At 52.2% G+C, this 20,397-nt stretch overlaps 1 protein-coding gene across 1 annotated transcript in view; it reads left to right on the forward strand.

Annotated features, from left to right (window-relative positions):
- Nucleotides 1–17,049, forward strand: part of MYO18B (myosin XVIIIB) — a 72,934-nt gene extending 55,885 nt beyond the window's left edge. Inside the window, exons 42-45 of the mRNA XM_058037245.1 lie at nucleotides 7,877–8,010; nucleotides 9,010–9,171; nucleotides 14,398–15,626; nucleotides 16,365–17,049. Of these exons, the coding sequence (XP_057893228.1) occupies nucleotides 7,877–8,010; nucleotides 9,010–9,171; nucleotides 14,398–15,625 (1,524 nt within the window). The 3' untranslated portion in view covers nucleotide 15,626; nucleotides 16,365–17,049. The remainder of the gene's footprint in view (nucleotides 1–7,876; nucleotides 8,011–9,009; nucleotides 9,172–14,397; nucleotides 15,627–16,364) is intronic.
- The last annotated feature ends 3,348 nt before the right edge of the window (nucleotides 17,050–20,397 follow it).

Genomic DNA, 20,397 nt, shown 5'->3' on the forward strand with positions numbered 1-20,397 from the left:
CTTTGTGTGCTCTGGCTCTGGGGATGGAGTTGTCCCTCTGGGAAGGACGGGGAATTGCTTTGCAGCTTTCTGCAGCTCCAAACCATTGAACCAAAGCTGTCCTTGAGGATCCCCGTGTTCCCTTCTCCATGGCTGGTCTGGGAGCCTGGACAGTCACTCTGCTCCGTGTTTTCTTGTGGGAATGATGTGGTTTTGCTTGCTCTCACAGAAATGCAGTTCATGTGTGGATGTGGCACTTGGGGATGTGGTTTCAGTTGGACTGGATGATCTTGGAGATGTTTCCATCCTAGATGAATCTGTGATTCCAAGATAGGTCATTCCTGCAGCTCCTCATGCTGGTTCTCCTCATGTCAGGCAGAGCCACAGTGGGTGCGAAATGCCCTGGCCCTGAGTGCTGAGGTGTGCCAGGCTGGCTGTGCCAGGCTCAGCCCAAGCACCAGCTCCTCCTGGAGCTCCTGGCTTTGCCAAACCTGCCCTGTGTCTGCACAGACAGCGCCAACCAGCAGCTAAACTCACTCTGAATAAGCAGAGCCCCAGCTGGCTTTGGAGAGCAGCAGAAATAGATTCACCTTCACTTCCCAGCCCTTTCCAGAGTCTCTTTTCATGTCGCTTCTTCCAGTAATCCAAGGGAAAGCCTTGCTCCCGAGTGGTAATTGAAAGATATTGCACTTCTGCTGGCAGCAGGGCTGAATTAGGAGCAGTTATTTTATCAATAATCTTTTAGTTAGCAATCAAGGAGATTTCAGGATTTATTCTGCCCCGAGGCTGCCAAGCCTTGCCGAGGGGGGTGGTGTGAACGATTCCCAATCCTCTGCCTGCACCGGGGTCAGGCTTTGCCCTTGCTCTGCCAGGCTCAGCCCTGCCTGCTCCAGCCTCCCCTGGGCATGGAATGGGGTCAAATCTCAGCCTTTGATGCTCTGCAGAGCCGTGAGAAGGGCTGGGAAAGGTGGAACGGGATCTGGGAAGGGTGGAACAGGGGTCTGGGAAGGGTGGAACAGGAGCTGGGAAGGGTGGAAAAGGAGTTGAGAGGGATGGAACAGGGGCTGGGAAGGATGGAAAAGGGCTTGGAAGGATGGAACAGGGGCTGGGAGGGATGGAGAAGGGGATGAGAAGGATGGAGCAGGGTCTGGGAAGGATGGAGAAGGGCTGGGAGGGATGGAGAGAAGAGAGAGGCTCTGCTGAGGTGCCGTGGGCATTCTGGGCTCCCTGATTTCAGGGACTGGGGAGCAGTGGCTGCGGGTGCTGTGATACTGGGTGTTTGTTGCAGCTCTGCTGGAAGGGCAGTGCTTGGAACATGGATTCTGTTGGGATGGGGGTGTGTTCTTTTTGCTGTATTTTTGGGGGTTGTGCCTGTATTTTTAGCAGCTTTCTGAATGTTTCACATGGGGCGGTACAGGAGCTTCTTGTGTTCTCCCAGATAAAGCGTGCAAAGAGGTCTGAAAGGGATTTTAGAGGCACCTCCCTCAAATCAGACACAAACAGCTGAGCTTGTAAGGCAGGACTGAGGGCTCTGGGTTTATCCAGATATTTGGGGTTATCTGGCAGGAGAAAGGAGCAGGGGGGCTCCTCCAGACACAGCTCCCCATCCCAGCTTTCCCATGGGGATTGCTCAATAGGAACTGGCTCCAGGCACTGCTGTGATATTCCTGGGAGCAGAGGCATCCCCAGACTGTGTCCTCTGAAGAGCACTTGAATTAAACATGGGCCAGAGCTGTGATCAGGGAGCCCAGCCCAGTCTGGTGGGGAGCATCAATAGTTAATGGAAAGCCACTTATGGCTCTGCTCCTGCTAAATCCCCCATCAATTATAAATCCAGCCTGAATTATTCACTTGACATTACTTAAGTCGTGCTCTGCTCCTAACAATTTTTGAAAAACTTATTTAAATACACGGCGGTGAGGTTGTGGACTTTACCACACGCTGTTCAGGTTTAAAGGAGGGTGTTGAAAGGACAAATTCCTGGCAGAGATTGGGTTAAAAATCCTGTCTTGTTTCAGAGCTGCTGCCTGTATATATAGATATATATGGAATATATATAAAATATACAGAATAGGAGGTATTTTGTCCTCACAGCTCGTATTTACCAGTGGAAAATCCCAAGCCACCATCCCCAGCCAGGCTCAGGGTGTCTCCATTCCATCCCTCCTTCTTTTCCCACCCTGTTCAGGGCACTAGGGAGGCAGCCTTGTGCCATTCAGCAGGGAATACCCAGTGAGGAGCAGGGACGAGAGCTGGCTGCCAGGCAGATGGCTCTGCCTCATGAATTTTGCAGGAAGGATGGGTTTTGAACACTTTCCAGGCGTGTTTGGTAATGATGGGGGTAGGACTTGGCCCTGCTGGACTCTCTTTGCTCTGGCTGCACATCCTGGGTTTTTCCTCCCTGGAGCTGGAGCTCCTTTCCCAATAAAACCTGGATCCCAGCCTGCAGCAGCTCCTCGATCCTCAGCTGCTGGGTTGGCACCCAGAGCTTGACAGGCCAAGGGTGGAAGGGATGGAACAGGGGCTGGGAAGGGTGGAACAGGGGCTGGGGAGGGTGGAGAAGGGCTGGGAATGATGGAACAGGGATTGGGAGGGATGGAACAAGGGATAGGAAGGATGGAACAGGGGTTGGGAGAGATTGAGAAGGGCTGGGTACGATGGAACAGGGCCTGGGAGGGATGGAACAGGGGCTGAGAAGGGCTGGGAAGAGTGGAGAAGGGCTGGGAGGGATGGAACAGGTGTTGGGAAGGATGGAACAGGGTCTGGGAAGGGTGAACAGGGGCTGGGAAGGATGGACCAGGAGCTGGGAAGGGTGGAGAAGGGTTGGGAAGGATGGAGAAGGGCTGGGAATGATGGAACAGGGATTGGGAGGGATGGAACAGGGGCTGGGAAGTGTGGAGAAGGGCTGGGAAGGGTGGAACAGGGGCTGGGAAGGATGGAACAGAGTCTGAGAGGGTTGGAGAAGAGCTGGGAAGGATGGAACAGGGGCTGGCAAGGAGGGAGAAGGGGCTGGGAAGGATGGAGAAAGGCTGGGAAGGATGGAACAGGGGCTGGGAAGGGTGGGGAAGCACTGTGAAGGATGGAGCAGGCATTGGGAGGGATGGAGAAGGGCTGGGAGCAGCAGGAATGTGGGACAATGAGTGGCTGTCCCAGTGTCTGGGTTTCCCTCCTGAGGCTGCTCCCAGGGGAGGATGGTGCTGCTCTGACTGAGCTGCCTGCAGAGTTTGGATTTCATGGCACAATTCAAACATCTGCAGGAGGGCTCTGGGATGAAAACTCAGCAAAGGGCTCCAGCCATGGGCAGGAGCTGCTCAGGTCTCTTCTTTGGAGAGCCAGGCGCCTTTTTGGTGGAATTCCTGGGGAAAAACAGGGTCTGACCCAGCTGGGATGGAGCCCTGGCTGGTTGAGGCACAATCCAGGCATTTCTGGGTGTCCTCCTGACCCTCTGTGCCCAGCACAGCTCCGCTGAACCCTCCCCTGAGCACACCATGGGGGCTGGTGGGTGCTATCCTAAAATCAGCTTTCTTTAATGAAGCTGTGAAACTCATCAGCGCAATAATTAACTCATTTTACAGAAAACTGAAGCGCAGGTGTGAAGATATTCTTCACAAGTTGGGTTTTTTTTTGTGAGAGGCTCGGTGTAAATAGTGTAAATAAGCTTTTTATTTTTTTTCCTGGTTCTTTTGCTGGCAGATCTTTTGCCTTGGCCCTGCTATGGCCACGTAGTGTAATACAACTGAGTTGGGACTCCAGGATTAGGGGGTTTTGCTCATTTGCAAAATATAAAGGGTTTTTTTGCTGTTTTTTTTTTTTTGGTGCGATTTTTTTTGTGTGTGGTTTTTTTTGTGTGTGTTTTTTTGTTTGTCTTTTGGTTTTCTAAAAATTTTTTTAATGTTTTTTGGGGTTTTTTATGTGTGTGTGGTTTTGGGATTTTTGGATTTTTTGGGTTTCTTATTTTTTTTAGGGTTTTTTGTGTTTTTTTTTTTTTTGGTTTTGGGGTTTTTAAATGTTTTTTTGGTGTGGGCTTTTTTTTTTTTTTTTTTTTTGGGAGGCTCTTTTGTTTTGGTTTTTATTTTCTGGGGAGCTTTTTTGTTTTATTTTGGGGTGGTTTTGTCTTTTTTGTGTTTTTTTTTTTGTTTTGGTTGGGGTTTTTTGGTTTTTTTTTTGTGGTTTTGGTTTGGTTTGGTTTTTTTGCTTTTTGGTTTTTTTTTTTGTTTGTTTATTATGTGTTTTTTTGAGGGGGGTTGGTTTCTTATGTTTTTTTAGTGTTTTTTATGTGTGGTTTTTATGGCTTTTTAATGGTTTTTTAGTGGGGTTTTTGGTGTGTTTTTTGTGGTTTTTTGGGGTATTTTTTGTGGGGTTTTTTGGGGTTTTTTTGGGCGCTTTTTTGTTTTGTTTTATTTTTATTTTTGGGGGGCTTTTTTGTTTTGTTTTGCGGGTTTTTTTGGCTTTTTTATGGTTTTGTTTTGGTTCGGGTTTTTGGGCTTTTTTGGGGTTTTTTTGTGTTTGTTTTTTGGGGTTTTTTTTGTTTTTTGTTTTTTGGGTTTTTTTTGTGTTTGTTTTTTGGGGTTTTTTTTGGCTGCTTTTTTGCGGGTGTGTTGTTGGTTTTGGGTTTTTTTTGTTTGTTTTTTTTTTTTTTTTGACACCTTTGAGGAGCTCTAATGACAATTACCGTCAAAGGCAGCCGGTGATGGAGGAGCCACGAGTGAAAGCTCGGTGCCTATTTGCAAATTAGGGCTGTTGTGGTTCCGCTTTGCCTTTAAAAAGAGTGAATTCCTCAGGAATCCATCAGCTGCTCACGCACCAATTACACGGTGCTCACACTGCAGCCTTCAACCCAGCGAATTTTTGTCACTTCAAACTTTCCCCAAAACCCCGCGAGTTAACGGCTTAATTAAAAATAATCATGATGGATGAGTTCTGCAGGTGCGGGCTCAGTTATTAGAAGAAAAAGGGATTCGAGTTGGATTAATTAGATTACACTTGACTCGGGGTGGATGGGAGCGAGCAGAGGTGGTGTTGTCACAGCAGAAGCACAAACAAAAATACAAAAATACAAAAATACAAAATTAAACATGAGGTGGTGACAAGGACGTGGTGCTGGCCTGGGAATCCTTTGGAGTCCCGGGGATCATTGCACTGCTGGTTTTGTTTATCTCCTTTTAACCTCTTTTCAGATAATTCTGAGACAAAATTAGCTGGGAGAAAAAAAACAAAAAAAAAGCCTCTTAAGGAAAAGAAGGTTTTGAAATCCCTTTCCATGAGGGATGTGCAGAATATTTTCAGGAGTGAGAGCAGCTCCCTGTGGGTTTGATGAGTGCCAGGCATCACTGAGTGAGCTCCTGTCCCCTTGTTCCTGGGGAAACCTTTGATCCAGGCTCCCTGTCAGCAGGGATCAACCTCAGCCTTCTGAAACCATGGATTCTGACCCACCAACAGAGCCAGACCTTTGCTCTGGGGCAATGGGAGAATCTGGTTTGGAAATGCATTCAGAACCAGGCAAAATGTATATTTTATTTATTGATGATGAAATATACATCAGCCAGGGGTTCTGAGCTGGTCAGGCTGGTTCTGCTGTGCATGTCTGGCTGCTTTGGTGGGATCAGCCAGAGGTGTTGGTGCCAAAAGGGGTTTAACAGCAGAGGATGCCTCTTTTAGCCCCTCAGGTCCCTCATGGTGCAGATTGCCCAATAATGTGACTTTTTCCCTTTATTTCTCCCCATTTTCTGCTCAGAGGAAACAAAAGGCCAGCTCTGCCCAGTGTGAGGGTGTCAGTTGTCAGCCCAGGGACTGTGTGGAAAGAGAAAAGCTCCTTGGATTTACATTTAGATGGAAACAACCTGTGTCAAAGGTGTCCAGCAGCTCCCTGGGTGCCAGGGGCCTGGTGCTGGGCCTTGTCAATTTGTGCTCTGCAGGCAGCGCTTTTCCATCTGAAATTGAATCATTGTGGCAAAATTATTCCTTTCCTTGAGACAATTGTAGGGTATGGAGAAAAACACGAGAAGCCTCCGTGGATGAGATTTGGGACAGCTGGGATGTGGGGTTGAGCAGTGTCAGATCGATTTTGTGGCTCACATCGAAATCACCCCTCGGGTGGGCGATAGATCCCAGGTCCCCCTCCCGAGGCCACCAGTGTGTGTGCCACAAACTGTGGGTGCCAGGGGTGTCCTGGGGGTTCCAAGGGTGTCCTGGGGGTGCCAAGGGTGTCCTGGGGGTGCCAGGGGCAGCCCCATCTCAGCAGCATCACCTGGGATGGTCCCTTCCCTCTCATCATTCCCAGCATCATGCAGAAGGCAGCGAGCTCGGGGGTGACCCCACCAGCCAGGGGGACCCCTCCAGCCCCCAGGGCATTCTGTTTGCTGCTCCCACAGCCATCTCAGGGAATTTCTGTGTTTGTGGCCAGAGAAGTGGTTTTGGAGTGCTGGCAGGGGGATATTGTTCTGTGCCTCCCTGCCCATCGCTGTTAACAGCAGCAGGACAGAGGAGTGGAATTAAATGCAGCCACTGAACTGTATTTGATTTGTGCCATAGCCTGCAGGTGAGTCAATAGAGGCTCTTATCAGCCTGTGGAAGGGCTCAGCTCGTTATCAGGCAGCAGTTCCACTCCCTGCTCCTGCAGTCCCAAATATTGAACCCAGGCACGTGGGCACCCAGAGCTTGGGGCTCTTTCCTCCTCTCAGGGTTAGTGTTTCACAGTGAGCCCTGTTCTGAACCCCTGCAGTCCTTGATGAAACTCTTCCCTTGATGAAACATCTCATTTCCACTTTCTGCCTGAGCCAGGAGGGAAGTTGGAAACATCAAGTTTCAGAAAACTTCTGATCAGCAGTGAAGTTTTCCCCAACGCCAGCGCGTTCCCAGGAGCTGCTGTGACACCCGAACTGGGCTGTTCCTTTCCATGTTTTGATGAACTGAGATGCTCTTGCCCCAGGCCCTGTGTGCCTGGTGATTCCAGGCCTTCCATTATTTACTGTGACAGTGTGCCAGCTCCTGTGCCCTGGCCTGTCTCAAGTCATCCCTCACCTTGTCACCGCCGCCGTGGCGATTTCACAGCTGGCAGCTTCCATCACTGTGGATGTGCTGCTCCCTCCTCTCTGCCCTGTGATGGCCTGGGAACAGCAGGAGGGGTTCCTTCCCAGCTGGAAGGATGTGGAATGTGATGAGCATAGGTGCAGGGCCAGGCTGGTGCCCTTGGTGTGCAAGGTGGGAGATGCTGGTCCATGGAGATGGGTGGGTCGTGTCAGATTGTGAATCCCGGAATGGTTTGGGTTGCAGGGACCTCAAAACTCATCCAGTCCCACCCCTGCCATAGGCAGGGACTCCTTCCACTATCTCAGGTTGCTCCACGCCTTGTCCTAAGCTGGTCTGGGGCACTTCCAGGGATGGGACAGTCAGAGCTTCTCTGGGCACCCTGTGCCAGAGCCTCACCACCCTCACAGGGAAAGATTTCATCCCAATATCCCATCTAACCCTGCCTCTGACAGTGGGTAGCATTCTCTGTGTCCTGTCACTCCATGCCCTTATTTAAAATTCCTCCCCAGCTCTTCTGAGGCCCCTTTAAGCACTGGAAGTAAAACTATTTATCAAATAAGTGGAATAAAACTATTTATCAAAGAACCTATTTGACCATCAACATCCTCCCCAATCTTATTTATCACAACCCCAATACTAGCCTTACTTCTAGCAATCTCAATCTGCCCTTATCCATGCCCTTATCCAAAATTCCTCTCCAGGTCTCTTGGAGCCCCTTTGGAAGGTGCTGGAAGATGCAGTTTATGTTCACAAGCACCACAGGGCATGGTGCAGCTAACCAGCCCCGCAGGCAGCACTGGGCTGGGTGTGGGATGGTTCAGCGGCCCCCAAGGCAGGTGCAGACCCTCTCGTGGTGTCCCCTGTGCAGGAGCAGCAGCTGGCAGAGCTGGCGGAGGCGCGGCAGGGGCTGCAGGCTGACCTGGGCACCTCCATGCGCCGCATCGCAGACCTGCAGGTGGCCCTGGAGGGGCTGAGGGACAGCGACGACAGCGACGCTGACAGGTGAGAGCAGGGCTGGGGGGTGTCGGAACTCAGCGCATCCCTCCGGGTGTCCAGAGCTGCTGAGGACCCCGCCAGGGGGCTCGGAGACCCTGGCACGCTGCCCAGAACACCTGGGGATTTGATTGTGACCCCTGGAGCAAGTTACCAGCTTTGTATGGGGACGTGAAAGTCCCACAGGTTTGAACGGTGTAATAGCAAAATGATCACAGGCTGAAAATGTAGATTTTAGGATTTTTGGTATGGGGGTTATGGGGATAAGATGGAGGAATCTGGGCATGTCCAGCCTTTCTTTCTTCTTCCTCTTGTTCTCCATTTTCTGCAGTGATTTCTGCACTTTGGGATTGGTTTAGAGTAGAAGTGCGCTGTTTTCTTGGTCCAGCGGTCACAACCTGCAGGCAAACATCTCGCTTTGGTCAGCTTGCCTCCCCCACACACCTCCCCTGGGTTGGGAGGTCTCAGTCCCAGTTCTTGGAGGGAGCAAAGAGGCCTTTTCACATGGGGTTTTCAGTCCCAGTCCTTGGAAGGAGCAAAGAGGCCTTTTCACATGGGGTTTTCAGTCCCAGTCCTTGGAAGGACCAGGGGGCCTTTTCACATGGGGGTTCCATGTCTCAGTCCTTGATGGAGAGGCTCCTTACATCTCAGTCTGTCATCGTGGTTGTAAAACAGGTGAGGGTCTTTGGTGGGAGACCACCTGAAACTCAGGAGAAGTCCAGCCAGGCCGAGAGGTGGGACAGCTCCCAGAGCTGCTATTGTTGCACAAAGGGCACGGTGCCCCCTTCTTAGCACACAGCAAACAAAAGTTATTTGTGAAAACAAATAACTTAACACTGAGCTTTCAGGTCTCAGGGCCTTTGGCGTGTGACTTTCTCCTTCAGAGATTCTAGACGGAGGGGATCTTCTCTCCAGCAGTGCCCCAACGACAATCGTGAGGCAGATGAGGGAAAATTCTCACAGACTCTCACAGCCCATCCATTAAGAACGTCTCTCCTGTCCCCCCAGGGATGCCTGCTCCACTGTTGGCTCCGTGCTCAGCCTGGAGCCTGCAGAGAGTGTCAAGTCCTGGCCGAGCTCCTCCTCAGGCTGGACGTCCCTGCTGAGTGCCAGCGTGGCCGGGAGCGTTCCAGCACCATCCGTGGGCAGCCGCAGCACCCAGAGCCTCAGGTGAGGGACCCCAGCCCATCCTGGGGGTCTTGGGTAGTGGTGACACGTGGGAGCATCCTCTGGGATGTGCGGGACGGAGCTCAGAGGGACCTGTGGTGTTTAAGGTTAAAACATCAAATCGAGGGAGGCAGTCACTGCCACGCCGGGGATCAGTGAAACGCCAGATGAAAGTCACTACATCAAAAACGTGCTTCAAGCAGGAAAATGTGCCTTGATGTGTTCTCTGGAGATAATTTAAAGAGGCATTGCAGCCTGTTTGAGGATTTGTATGCCATATGCTCGCCGCTGAGGGAGAGGGGTGCGTTTCTACTGCTCTAATATCAAATATGTTAATTTTTGGTGGTGATGGGCTAGGGGAGAGATGGAGAGGGGCCCAAGCACCTGCACAGCACGAATGCTTTGCTCTGTGGGTGCCCATCCTGAATTGGTGCCCATCAGAGGGACCACCCAGTCCAGAGAAAAACCCCATTTCTGTGTCACAGAGATATTTGTGTTTCATATGTGAAACAATCCCATGGCTTGAGTTTGGAAAAATTGTGTAAATCAGGGTCTGGGGCTGCATTGTGGAGAGAGCTGGTGAGGATGGAGGAGGGTGTTGGAAGTTTGTGAGGGCAGAGATGGAGCAGGGATGGAATCCTAGGGCAGGGAGCAGAGTGGGCTCCAGACAGCATCATCCCCCTGTAGGGAAGGCGGGCAAGGTGCCAACCATCCAAACTCAGAGTGAGCAGGGGTGAAATTCAGGGTGGGCAGGGCTGGCAGTGCCCCTGCTCACAGCCCCTGTGATTCAGGACCTCCCCACCCTGCTGCTCCCCCAGGGATGCTGTCTCAGGCCATGATCACCGCTTTCCCAGTTTTTCTCCCCATAACCAGGGCAGGTGCCAGGCTGAGGCTGGGCACAGCTCCCTGCAGGTGAAGATGCTCCAAGGTGACAGGATTTGTCAGGGTTGTGAGCACAGTCTCACCGCAGACATTAGTATTAATCTCCCTGCTCTGATTCCGGAGAGCTGCATCCCCACAGCCCCCACCTGCCTTGTTCAGGAGAATCACTGTTGTCAGAAATGATGTTCTGAAGAGAAATTCCCCTGCAGGAAACACCCTGGGTGAGCTGGAGCAGTCTGGGGAGGTACAAGGCAGAGTTTAAGAGCAGTCAGACCTGTGGGGAGGTCACAGAATCCTGGAATGGTTTGGGTTGGAAGGGACATTAAAAATCATCCCATTCCGACTCCCATAGGCCAGTGAAGAGTGGGAGCCCTGAGAGCAGTGGGCTGAGCTCACTGGCACCCTGCACAATAAATAAAGTCCTTCCTAAGTGCTGCTGAGGAGGCTTTGGTCCAAATAACCCAACTCTGATCATTAATGAATGACAGAAAAACAGGCATTGTGGCTAATATATTATTTCTGGTATATATATCCAATTTATACTTTGGATTTATAGTAGAAGATATGCAGGCTTTCAGGACGGACACTGGGAGGAATTTCTTCATGGAAAGGGTGGTCAGGCCTTGGCAGGGGCTGCCCAGGGAGGTTTGGGGTGCCCATGCCTAAGGAAGGTGGCACTCAGTGCTGTGGGCTGGGTGACAAGGTGGGGATTGGATTCCTGGATTCCTCTCCAACCTCAGTGATTCTGGGATTTTGGGGTTTGCTGGGCTGCCTGTGGCCTTTATCCTGAGCCCAAATCAAATTGTCCTGAGCCCTGGCCTCAGTGTGAGCATCTCCCCCTGTCCTGGGGCTGGTGGAGGGGCTGATTGCAACTGCTGGTGTGGGAGCTGCTGTGTTTGGCTGCAGCTCATCCAGGATGGAAATCGAGAGAGGAGGGGATGAAATGCAAACAAACAGGAGACGAGACTGGAGGTAATAAAAACGAGATCAGGGAAACGAGCTCTTCCTTATTAAGATTCCTTTGTCTTACACAAGCTCCCAGTAATGAAAAACGAGTCCTGCTCGTGTTGGCTGCTCAGCACCACATCTGGGCTGTTTGCTGAACAAACAGCTGCCAAGAGCCAGAGGAGAGCAGGCAGCTCTTATCACCCCTGTGCTTACAGGAGGGAGAGCTTTGATTAACGTTGCCTTTAATTCTATGCTATTTAAATTCCTTGTACAAAACGCTGGCCGGCAGAGCTAAGCCTCCATAAATATGACACAGCTCAGGGTTGTGATAAATATGATTTTTTTTTAAATTATTATTAAGAAGGCAATTTAAAAGTTTATGTATTTATTCTGGCCTTTTCCAGGCAGGTCAGGGTTGTGCTGTGATGGGAGGTTATCCAGGGGTGCAGTCAGGGAGTGGATGCACAGCCCCAGGATCTGCCTCTCCATCCTGCATCCCACAGGACTGGGGCATCCACAGCCCCAGGGTCACCCTGGCAGCAATTCCCCTCCCACCTTGGTTGACAAAACCAGGAGCCCTGGTCCCAAGGCTGCTGGGGATCCGACAGGTTTATTTTTAACCAGAATTGTGTCAGAAGCAAATCATTACGTGGGAGACCGGGAGCTCTTGTGTAGATGATGGTGTGACAAGAAAATCCTCTCCTGACAGAAATGAGGCCAGTGTCTTTCCCCTCCCTGAAACTGTCTTGGGTTTTATTTATCAGCTCCCATGAAAAGCATCCCAGCCACGCTTTCGGCCCTGGTCATGTGTTGCAAAGCATGTGTGGATTTTATTGTATAAATGATTTCAACTGGTATAATTGTAATCATGCTAATTGCTATGTAATCTTCGCTAATTATTGTTGTATGTCATTTGGTTTGGTGTGAATGGCAGATTGCAGAGCTCTGTTGGCTTCCAGGTGCCTCCCAGGCATTTTTTGCTGGGAAAAGATGGGAAAATCATCTTCCCTGAGGATGCTGGAGGAGCAGGGCTCTGCTCAGGGCTGCAGGGGCTCAGGGTCCTGCCTCCCGTGGCATCACCTTCTTTTGGGGCTGCCTATGCCTTCCTGGGGTCGCTCTGAGCCCTGGGAATTCGTGCTGGGAATCAGAGAGGGATTTAGGGATGAGCACAGGATGGGGTGTGACTGTCTGGCTCTTGTGTCCTGCCTTGCGAGGAGGATGAGGATGAGGAAGGTGAGCCATGATTTTGGAGGGAATAAGGGAACAGTTAAAGAAACAAATCATGGAATGGATTGGGTGGGAAGGAACCTTCAAAATCATCCAGTCCCATCCCCTGCCATGGGCAGGGACACCTTCCATTGTCCCAGGTTGCTCTGAGCTCTCTCCAGCCTGGTCTTGGAACTTCCAGGGCTCCAGGAACAGCCACAGCTTCTCAGGGCACCCTGTGCCAGAACCTCACCACCCTCACGGGGAAGAATTTCTTCCCAATATCCGATCCAGCCCCGCCTCTGGCAGTTTAAAGGGTGCAGAAAATGGGAACTTTTGGGAGAGACAGGGATGGATGGGGCAGTTTTGGCCTTTTGCTGGAAACCAGGGCATGGAGAGTGTGAAGTCCCTGCTTGGGCTCTGGGGCAGTCATGGAAGCTGGAACAATCCCACCTTTGCAGCTTTCACTCCATTTCAGACCCTGAAGATATTCAGGAAAGCATCCCCTGTCAGTCATGTTGAACAGGACAATAAATACAGCGTGTTCAGTCCTTGTTCACAGCCCATTAGTGGTTCTCACATCTCCACTCACTTTTATCTCAGCCTTAAAACCCAAATAAAAACCCTGATGCCGGTGTTTAATTTATGAAAGCCATTCATGCAGCACGCAGGTTACAATATTATTTGGAAACGTGCAGAATGAATGGAGCAATTTCTGCACAAAACCTCACCGAAGGATTACACCAGCCGTTTAAGTAAGATGCAATTTAGGGTCCTAAAATCCAGCATTATTGAAATGTCTCAAACTATTCATCAGCTGTGGTGCTTCAGCAGTGTCAGCATGGGACGGGCCTGAAGGGTGCAGTGATTCAGGGAGATGAAATATCTGGTTAATTCCTTAATAATAAAGAGATTTAGGCTGGTTAAACGGGCAGGGAAAGGTGGTGGGTGCCAGTTTGAGAGGGCATCTCTGTGCCCTGGGCTGTGCCAGTGGGCACCGGGAAGCTGGAGCTGCTCCACTGCCCCTTCCCTCCTGCAATCCCGCATTTCCCAGCTCTGGAGTTTGTCCTCAGCCCATCTCAAATGTGAATTATTTCCCGGGTCAGCAGCAGAGCCTGGTCCGAGCGAGCGTCCCGGAATTCTCCCCTCCCACCCCATTCCCATGGCAACAGCGGCATTCCCAGGGCAGGAACCTTCATCACTGCTGCTCCCTCCCGGAGATCCCTTTGTTCTTTGGGTCCTGCTGCTTTGCTCTGCCCTGTTCCCTCCTCCTTTCTTTCCCAAATTCACATCTCAGTGAGGCCAGACCTTGTTTCCCTTGGCTGAGCAGTGATGGGGGTACCTGGGAGTAGAGACAGTGACACAAAGCAAATGCTTGGACAGGATCAAAAATGTCAAAATGCTTGGAGGGGATCACTAAGCAGGGGCTTAGTGACACCAGTGACCCCAAGCGCACTGGCGGCTGCAGTCCCCTCATTTCTGTGGCAGGTGGATCCCATGTGGTTCCTGCACCATTCCTTGTTTGGGATGTGATCCCTTGTCTGGCCATCCCCCCTCACTGTGCAGGAGCATCAGATCCTGTTTGAGCAGCAGCCTGGGTGAAACATGCCCAGCAATAACACTGAGATGTGTCGCGGGTGCGCCGCGAGCCGCTTTCATAAAATTTTAGTGAATAATCTTTGGCTTTGACAGGAATAAAATAAATCCTACATATTGCTGTAATCTGTCAAGAAGAAGGATATTTAGAGGTAAGTGCTGGCTTGGCAGAGCTGAAGCTGGTCACACCACCAGGAATTATCCAGGTTGGCTGACCTGGGCTTATTTGAGATAAAATCCTTGGGCATTGCCCAACTGCTGGATGCAGCAGTGAGTTCATCCCGAGGCTCCCATGGCAATGCCAGCTTTTCACTGCTTTTTGTCCTTCCTGGGTGACATCCCGGTCACTGGGAACCCCACAAGCTAAACTAACACGGGTTTCTCTGACGTTGGCAGGGGGTTTTTACAAACCACAAACGGGACTGGGCTCCTGTGGAACGTACCTTGAGCTGTTTTATTTTCCAGCATCAGCCTCATGACGTGATTATGACAATGGGAAGACGCCAGCAGCTCGCATCTCAGGCAGCAGACAAAGAACTTGATGTTACAACTTACCTGATAAGTTTCTTAACTTATTCCCACATTTCTCTTGTTCAGGGTGAGCAGAGACACCAAGGACCCCGCTCCGAGCCGCCCTCTCTCCTCCCGGAGCTCTGCCCGCCCCACCGAGGCAGCAGATCCGGGGAGAACCACGAGTCCCCTGCTGGCGGCCAGAAGACGGGAATTTGGGAAACCTCAGGCAGAAGAAGAGGAGCTGGAGAGCCCAAAGAAGCCGGTGGATAGGATAGGAGACTCATCCCCATCGCTGCTGCGCGGGGTGTCCCCGCCGGTGCCCAGCCGGAGGAGGCTCTCGGTGGCATCGGGGTCGGTCCCGGTGGCATCGGGGTCGGTCCCGGTGGGCTCGGGGCCGGTGCCCAGCTCTGCCGCCCTCTCCGAGTACGTGGAGGAGCTGCGGCGGCAGCGGGAGCCGGGTTTGGGGGACGCGTCCCCGCTGCCCATTTACCGCACCACCGGTGCCGCGGCCCTGCGGCGCTCCAGGGCTGCCCTGGAGGAGCCCCCGGGGAGGCTGGAGGGGGAGCGGGCAGGGGATGGAGAGGGAGCAGGTGCCAGCCTCACCCGCTCCTCCAGCCTGCGGAGCATGGCCTCGGAGCCGGCCGGGCCCCCGCGTTCCCCAGTGCTCAAAAAGGCATCGAAATTCGGCTCCTACGAGTCCCTCCTGCCGGGCCTGGACGGCTCCGGCCGCCGGCCGAGCTCCCCGGCTGCGGGGATGGAGGTGCCGCGGCTGAGCTCCTGGAGGAGCTGCCTGGAGCCCTCGCTGGAGGACGTGGAGCTGGGCAAGGAGCCGGAGGGATTGCTGGGCGAGGGGAAAGGGAGCGACCCCTTCAGCTGGAGAATCCCCACGCTCAACTACGAGAGGAGAACCAAGGTTGACTTCGATGATTTCGTGCCGGCCATCCGCAAGTCGCGCTCGGCCAGCAGCCTGGGCAGAGCCCGCAGGGACCGGAGGGACCCCCGGGCCCTCACCGTGCGCTTCGAGGACGAGGCCATCGCCTCGGGCAGCCTGGAGCCCTCCGACACCAAGGGCACGGCCAAGGGCAGGGAAGAGCCCGGGGATGTCTCCGACGCCTCCTCATCCTCGGGCTCGCAGCGCTCGGCCCGCAGCGCCGACAGCGTCAAGCGGCGGCCGCAGCCCCCGAGGGCGGCCGGGGAGGGCTCCAGCGGCAGGGCCGGCAGCCAGGGCAGCGCCGCGAGCCGCCGAGCCGAGGCCGAGGGCAGGGAGGACGATGTCAGCAGCATCATGAAGAAATATCTGGGCAAAGAGTAAGGTAAGTGTGCTAGGCAGCGATGTGGGGTGCTGGCCCTGAGCATCGTTGGCCGTGCTGGTGTTGCTGGGGAGTGTGTGGGGACAGGAGAGCTCGGGAGAACAGGAGTCCCCGTGCTCCTCCTGGTGTGTTAGAGCATCCCAGGGTGTCCCTCGGGGTGCGTGGCACCGGGACTGGTCACCCCTTGCCTTTGCGCCTTTGGAGCTGCAATGGGGACGCTGATGGTGCCAGGGACGGCCCCAGAGGCATCCACAGCACCAGCTCGGAATTCACTGGGATTTCCCAAAACCAGCATCACTCAGCTGCCACCCCAGCACCTGGCGGACTCATCCTCCCATGCACTCCCTCCTTAGGTGCCCAAATTTTTTTTGGGTGATTTTCTTTCTTGGTGATTAGAAGTCAACTCAGGCGGGACACTGGGGGTTCCCTCTCCAGAGGATGGGGCTCCTACATGGCCCAGACATCCTTCCCCCAGTCCTCAGCAGCCTCTGACACCCACTTGGATGCCATGTCTGGATTGCAACTGACACTTGGAGAATTAGGATTTATTGCTGCAATCCAGGTTTGAAAGCGGAGTCCCTAATGAATGCGCCACAACTGTAATTAAGTGTTTAAAATAGATTAGAAAAACATTTTGTAAAACCATTGCCTTTAGAGTAACTTATTGGATGTCAAGCTGTGACCAAATTGACTAAGCCAACACGCGAAGGGAGCGCATGTTAATAAAACATTTCTTTCCAGGAAGCAAATTTGCATAATGCAACGTCCCAATTTCTGCAGGATCCGTTTCCATCGAGCCCCAACCCGCAGTGACGAGGAGCCACGATGGGCACACAGCATCCCTGCTCCTGGCAGAACCACCTCACGTGAGCAGAGACTGCAGAAGGCTCCACAGAAGTCATGGGATGGTTCTACAAACTTATTTTGGTCCTGGACACACCGTGGTTTCCTCATGCTCCTGCCCCGTTTCCCAGCTTTGCTCAGGGCCAGCCGCGGGGACAAGGACTTTCCTGTTCTCCCGCAGTTGTTTGACTTGGGAGTTGGTGCTTAAATTCAACCCCAGCGGCTGCCACAGATGCTGAGGATGTGCCATGGCCTGGGAAAGCCGCTCTGAGGGGAGCTGGGGGGACACCAAACCCCTCCCTTGTAACCCAGAGCTGCAGCCCAGGTGTCTCATCCCACGCTGCACTGCCCGAAAATGCAGCTAATCCTGAGGATGCTCTTGGGTCTCAGTGTGACACCCAGCAACAGCAGAGCTCTGAAACTTTGATAATTCCACAGGTATTTGATGGATCCATCTGTGCTTCCATGGCTGCAGCCTGTGGGGGACACCTGGGCACATCCCAGTGGTTTGCAAGGCACATGGGTGATGGAGGGGCTCTTTAATGTCTGCTTGGTTTTTACACAATAAAATATTTGCTTCTTTGACATGCAGGTCCCTTCTGGTTATTCCTTTCACCACAGTAGGTGCAGGTCTGTGGAAATTGTGCAGTGCAGAGCTGAGCACCTCCTTCCACAAAAAACCCCTCTTTTCTCACCCTCACCCTTCTTTCCTAGAAGAGATCCAAACTTATTCCTTGGTCAGAAGTTTGGGGCAAAAGGATGCACAATGTCCATGCACAAATCTCTCCTCTCCATGAGGAGAAATTTCCACCAATTTGCACATTCTCCTGGGACCCCTGTGGGACAGCCACAGGGCAGTGGCAGCTTGAAAGGCCGGTTGGGCACTGTTCAGCATTTTGTTTTGCCTGCTGTACTCCTCACCTTCACTTCTCATTTAAAGCAGGGCCTTGCAGCAGGCAGCTCTTCCCTTGTCAGCGATGGATGGGGGCTCACATCAGCGCTTTGCTCAGCAATTCCCGGCGGCTCCGCAGGGCTGGCAGCCTGGCAGGGGGCAGGGTGACATTCCTCCTGCTCCCACGTGTCCCTTGCAGGACGCCTGCCTCATGCAAGAAGGCAGCAGATGAAGAAATTGCCTCTAATTAGTGTTAAATTGGTCTTTTTTTTTTTTTAAAACGATCCCGCTATTTCTGGGAGGAAAAAAGAAGCAAGTGCTTTTCCCTTTGCAGGGAGTATTGCTCCCCAGAGGGATTTCACAGAAGGGTTTGGGTGGGAAGAGACCTTAAAAATCATCCAGTTCTTCCCCCTGATATGTGCAGGGACACCTTCCACTATCCCAGGTTGCTCCAAGCCTCATCCAGCCTGGCCTTGGGGCACTTGCAGGATCCAGAGGCAGCCGCAGCTTCTCTGGGCACCCTGAGCCAGGGCCTCAGCGCCCTCACAGGGAAGAATTTCTTCCCAATATCCCATCCATCCCTGCCCTCTGAGAGAGGGAAGCCATTCCCTCATATCCTGTCACTCCAAGTCCTTGTCCCAAGCCACTTTTGAGCTCTCCTGGAGCTCCTTTAGGCTCTGGAAGGGCTCTGAGCTCTCCCTGGAGCCTTCTCTTCCCCAGCTTCCCCATCCTGGCTCCTCTGTCTGCCCCAAGGCAGCTGGTGGCACCTGAGGGGAGGGACAGCAGTGGCACCTGGAGAAGGGACACCCAGGAGCAGGAATCCAGTGCTGCCCCACCTTTGGCCTCTGAAGTCCAGCTCACAACCACCCACTGGCCGAGGCGTCACTTTGCAGCTCGTTTTTAATCTCATCTCCAAACGTGACACAAATTGCTCATTATTTGTGGCTGTGGCAAAACGATTCTTCTGACACAAAGCCTTTGATTTGGAATTACTACAGTGTTGGCTTTGCTGGAAATTAAGCTGTTCCTATTTCAACTTGCGGGAGAGAAGCAGATTTGTGTGCAATACGCTGACTTCTTTCTTTTCCTTTTGCTTTGCAGGACACAAAGGAAATTGCTCTGTCACTTGGAATGGCTGTGCACATCCTTTAATGACAAACCAGGACAAAAACGATGCTTGGCCTGGAGCGTTGCAGGCTCAGTCCAGAGAATTGTTTGCCCTTGGAGCAGCCAGAGAGCAAAGCTCGTGGATGGTGAGACCGAGCCATCCATCAGTGCTGGCTGGTGGAAAATACGGTGTGTGCACAGCACAGGGGGGGAAACTCTGGTCCCTGCTCCCCCTGGGAGGCTCAGGAGACACAAAACTGATGGCTGAGCCAGCCAGGAGCAGGACCACGGCCATTTATAGCCTGGAGTGGGAGGACAGGAGTTATTCCCATTGTCCCTGTGTTTTAGCACGTTTCACTTGCTCTCAGCACAAGGGCTTTGCCCTGTGTTGGGGGAGATGAAACAGGAAAGCCTTATCAATGTGATTGCCTGGCTAAAGATTTTGAGAATATAGAAACTATAAGTGAGATTGAAATGAAAGCAAGCTTTGAGATAGCTCAGTTACTGAACAACTGGAAAACAGTGGTGTGGCCAGCTGAAGGTGATCCCCTTTTGATGGAACAACACCCTTTTCTTGCAGGCAGGACCAAGGGTCAGAGCAGATCCTACAGCTTGGCAGAAGGGACCCAAAGAGGAGTTTTTTTGGGTTTAAAATGTAAGACAGTATGGTAATGTAATGATTCTTATAGGCTGTATGGAAATACTATAGGATTTGGATATTGTACTGGATTGGGTAGTGAGAATCAGAATATTCTGAGCTGGGCAGGCTTGGCTGCCATTCCCAGTCCCTGCTGAGGTGGGTACCAGGGTTGGAGACCTCTCTGGTCTCCCCATCACCCCCCTGAGCCACAGCACTTTGCAGGAGTTGAGCATCAAGGAGATCATAGAATTCCTGAGTTGAAAGGGACCAACAGGCATCATGGATCCAGCTCCTGGTCCTGCACCAGCCCACCCTGAGAATCCCACCACGTGCCTGAGGTGCTCTGTGGCCTCCTCCAAAGCTCTCAGAGCAATCAGGGAACTCCATTTAGTGCATTTCCAAACAATTAGCTGGTTCTATGAGCCTTTTTTCCCACAAATAAGCTGCTTTTCCCAGCACCTGTATCTGTGAATGCTCTTCACAGAGAGAAACAGGCACAAGTTTCCCAAGGATTTTTCTTGGAGAAGATAGTGAGAAGCTCAGAGAAGAAGAGAAAACAATTCTTATCTCTGTTTGCTGCTCCTGTTGTTTTGCACATGTGGAATGTGTTCTGGAGATTATTTACCTGAAGTGACTTGTTAATTGGACACCAGTGAAAATTGTTTTAATTCCTTGACCAGTTGGATCCATGTGTGTCATAACTGTCTGGGTTTTTCTTTAGCATTCCTTAGTATAGTATCTTTGTAGTATAGTATCCCTTTAGTACGTATTTAGTATAGTGTTAGTGTAATATAGAATAGCTTAGTAAAGCAATTGTTCAGCCTTCTGAATCACGGAGTCAGAGCACTTTATTCCCTGGCTGGAGGATTGCGTGTTTCCATGATAAACACTTGGCTTTGACTCCTAACTCTGCCCAGAGGGATGGGAAGCACCCAGAGCTGCACATCCTCCCCTGGCAGAGCAGCCAGGCTTGTCCTGATGGGTTGGTGGCTGTGGCAGAGGGATGGGGACATGGAACCCCCACTTTTCCTGGGCTCTGTTCAGCTCAGGGGGATAAGAAGCACCCAGAGCTGCACATCCTCCCCTGGCAGAGCAGCCAGGGTTGTCCTGATGGGTTGGTGGCTCTGGCAGAAGGATGGGGACATGGAAGCCCCACCTCTCCTGGGCTGTGTTCAGCTCCTGCCCACGCTGACAGGATTCAATTTCACGGCGCTTGGATGCAGGGAGTTAATTCCTGATTGCTGCCATGCACGGAGCCTCTCTGCCATTAAATGTGTCCCTTCCAAAAGGGA

This window comes from Melospiza georgiana, chromosome 18, assembly GCF_028018845.1.
Source record: "Melospiza georgiana isolate bMelGeo1 chromosome 18, bMelGeo1.pri, whole genome shotgun sequence".
NCBI classification, from domain to species: domain Eukaryota; kingdom Metazoa; phylum Chordata; class Aves; order Passeriformes; family Passerellidae; genus Melospiza; species Melospiza georgiana.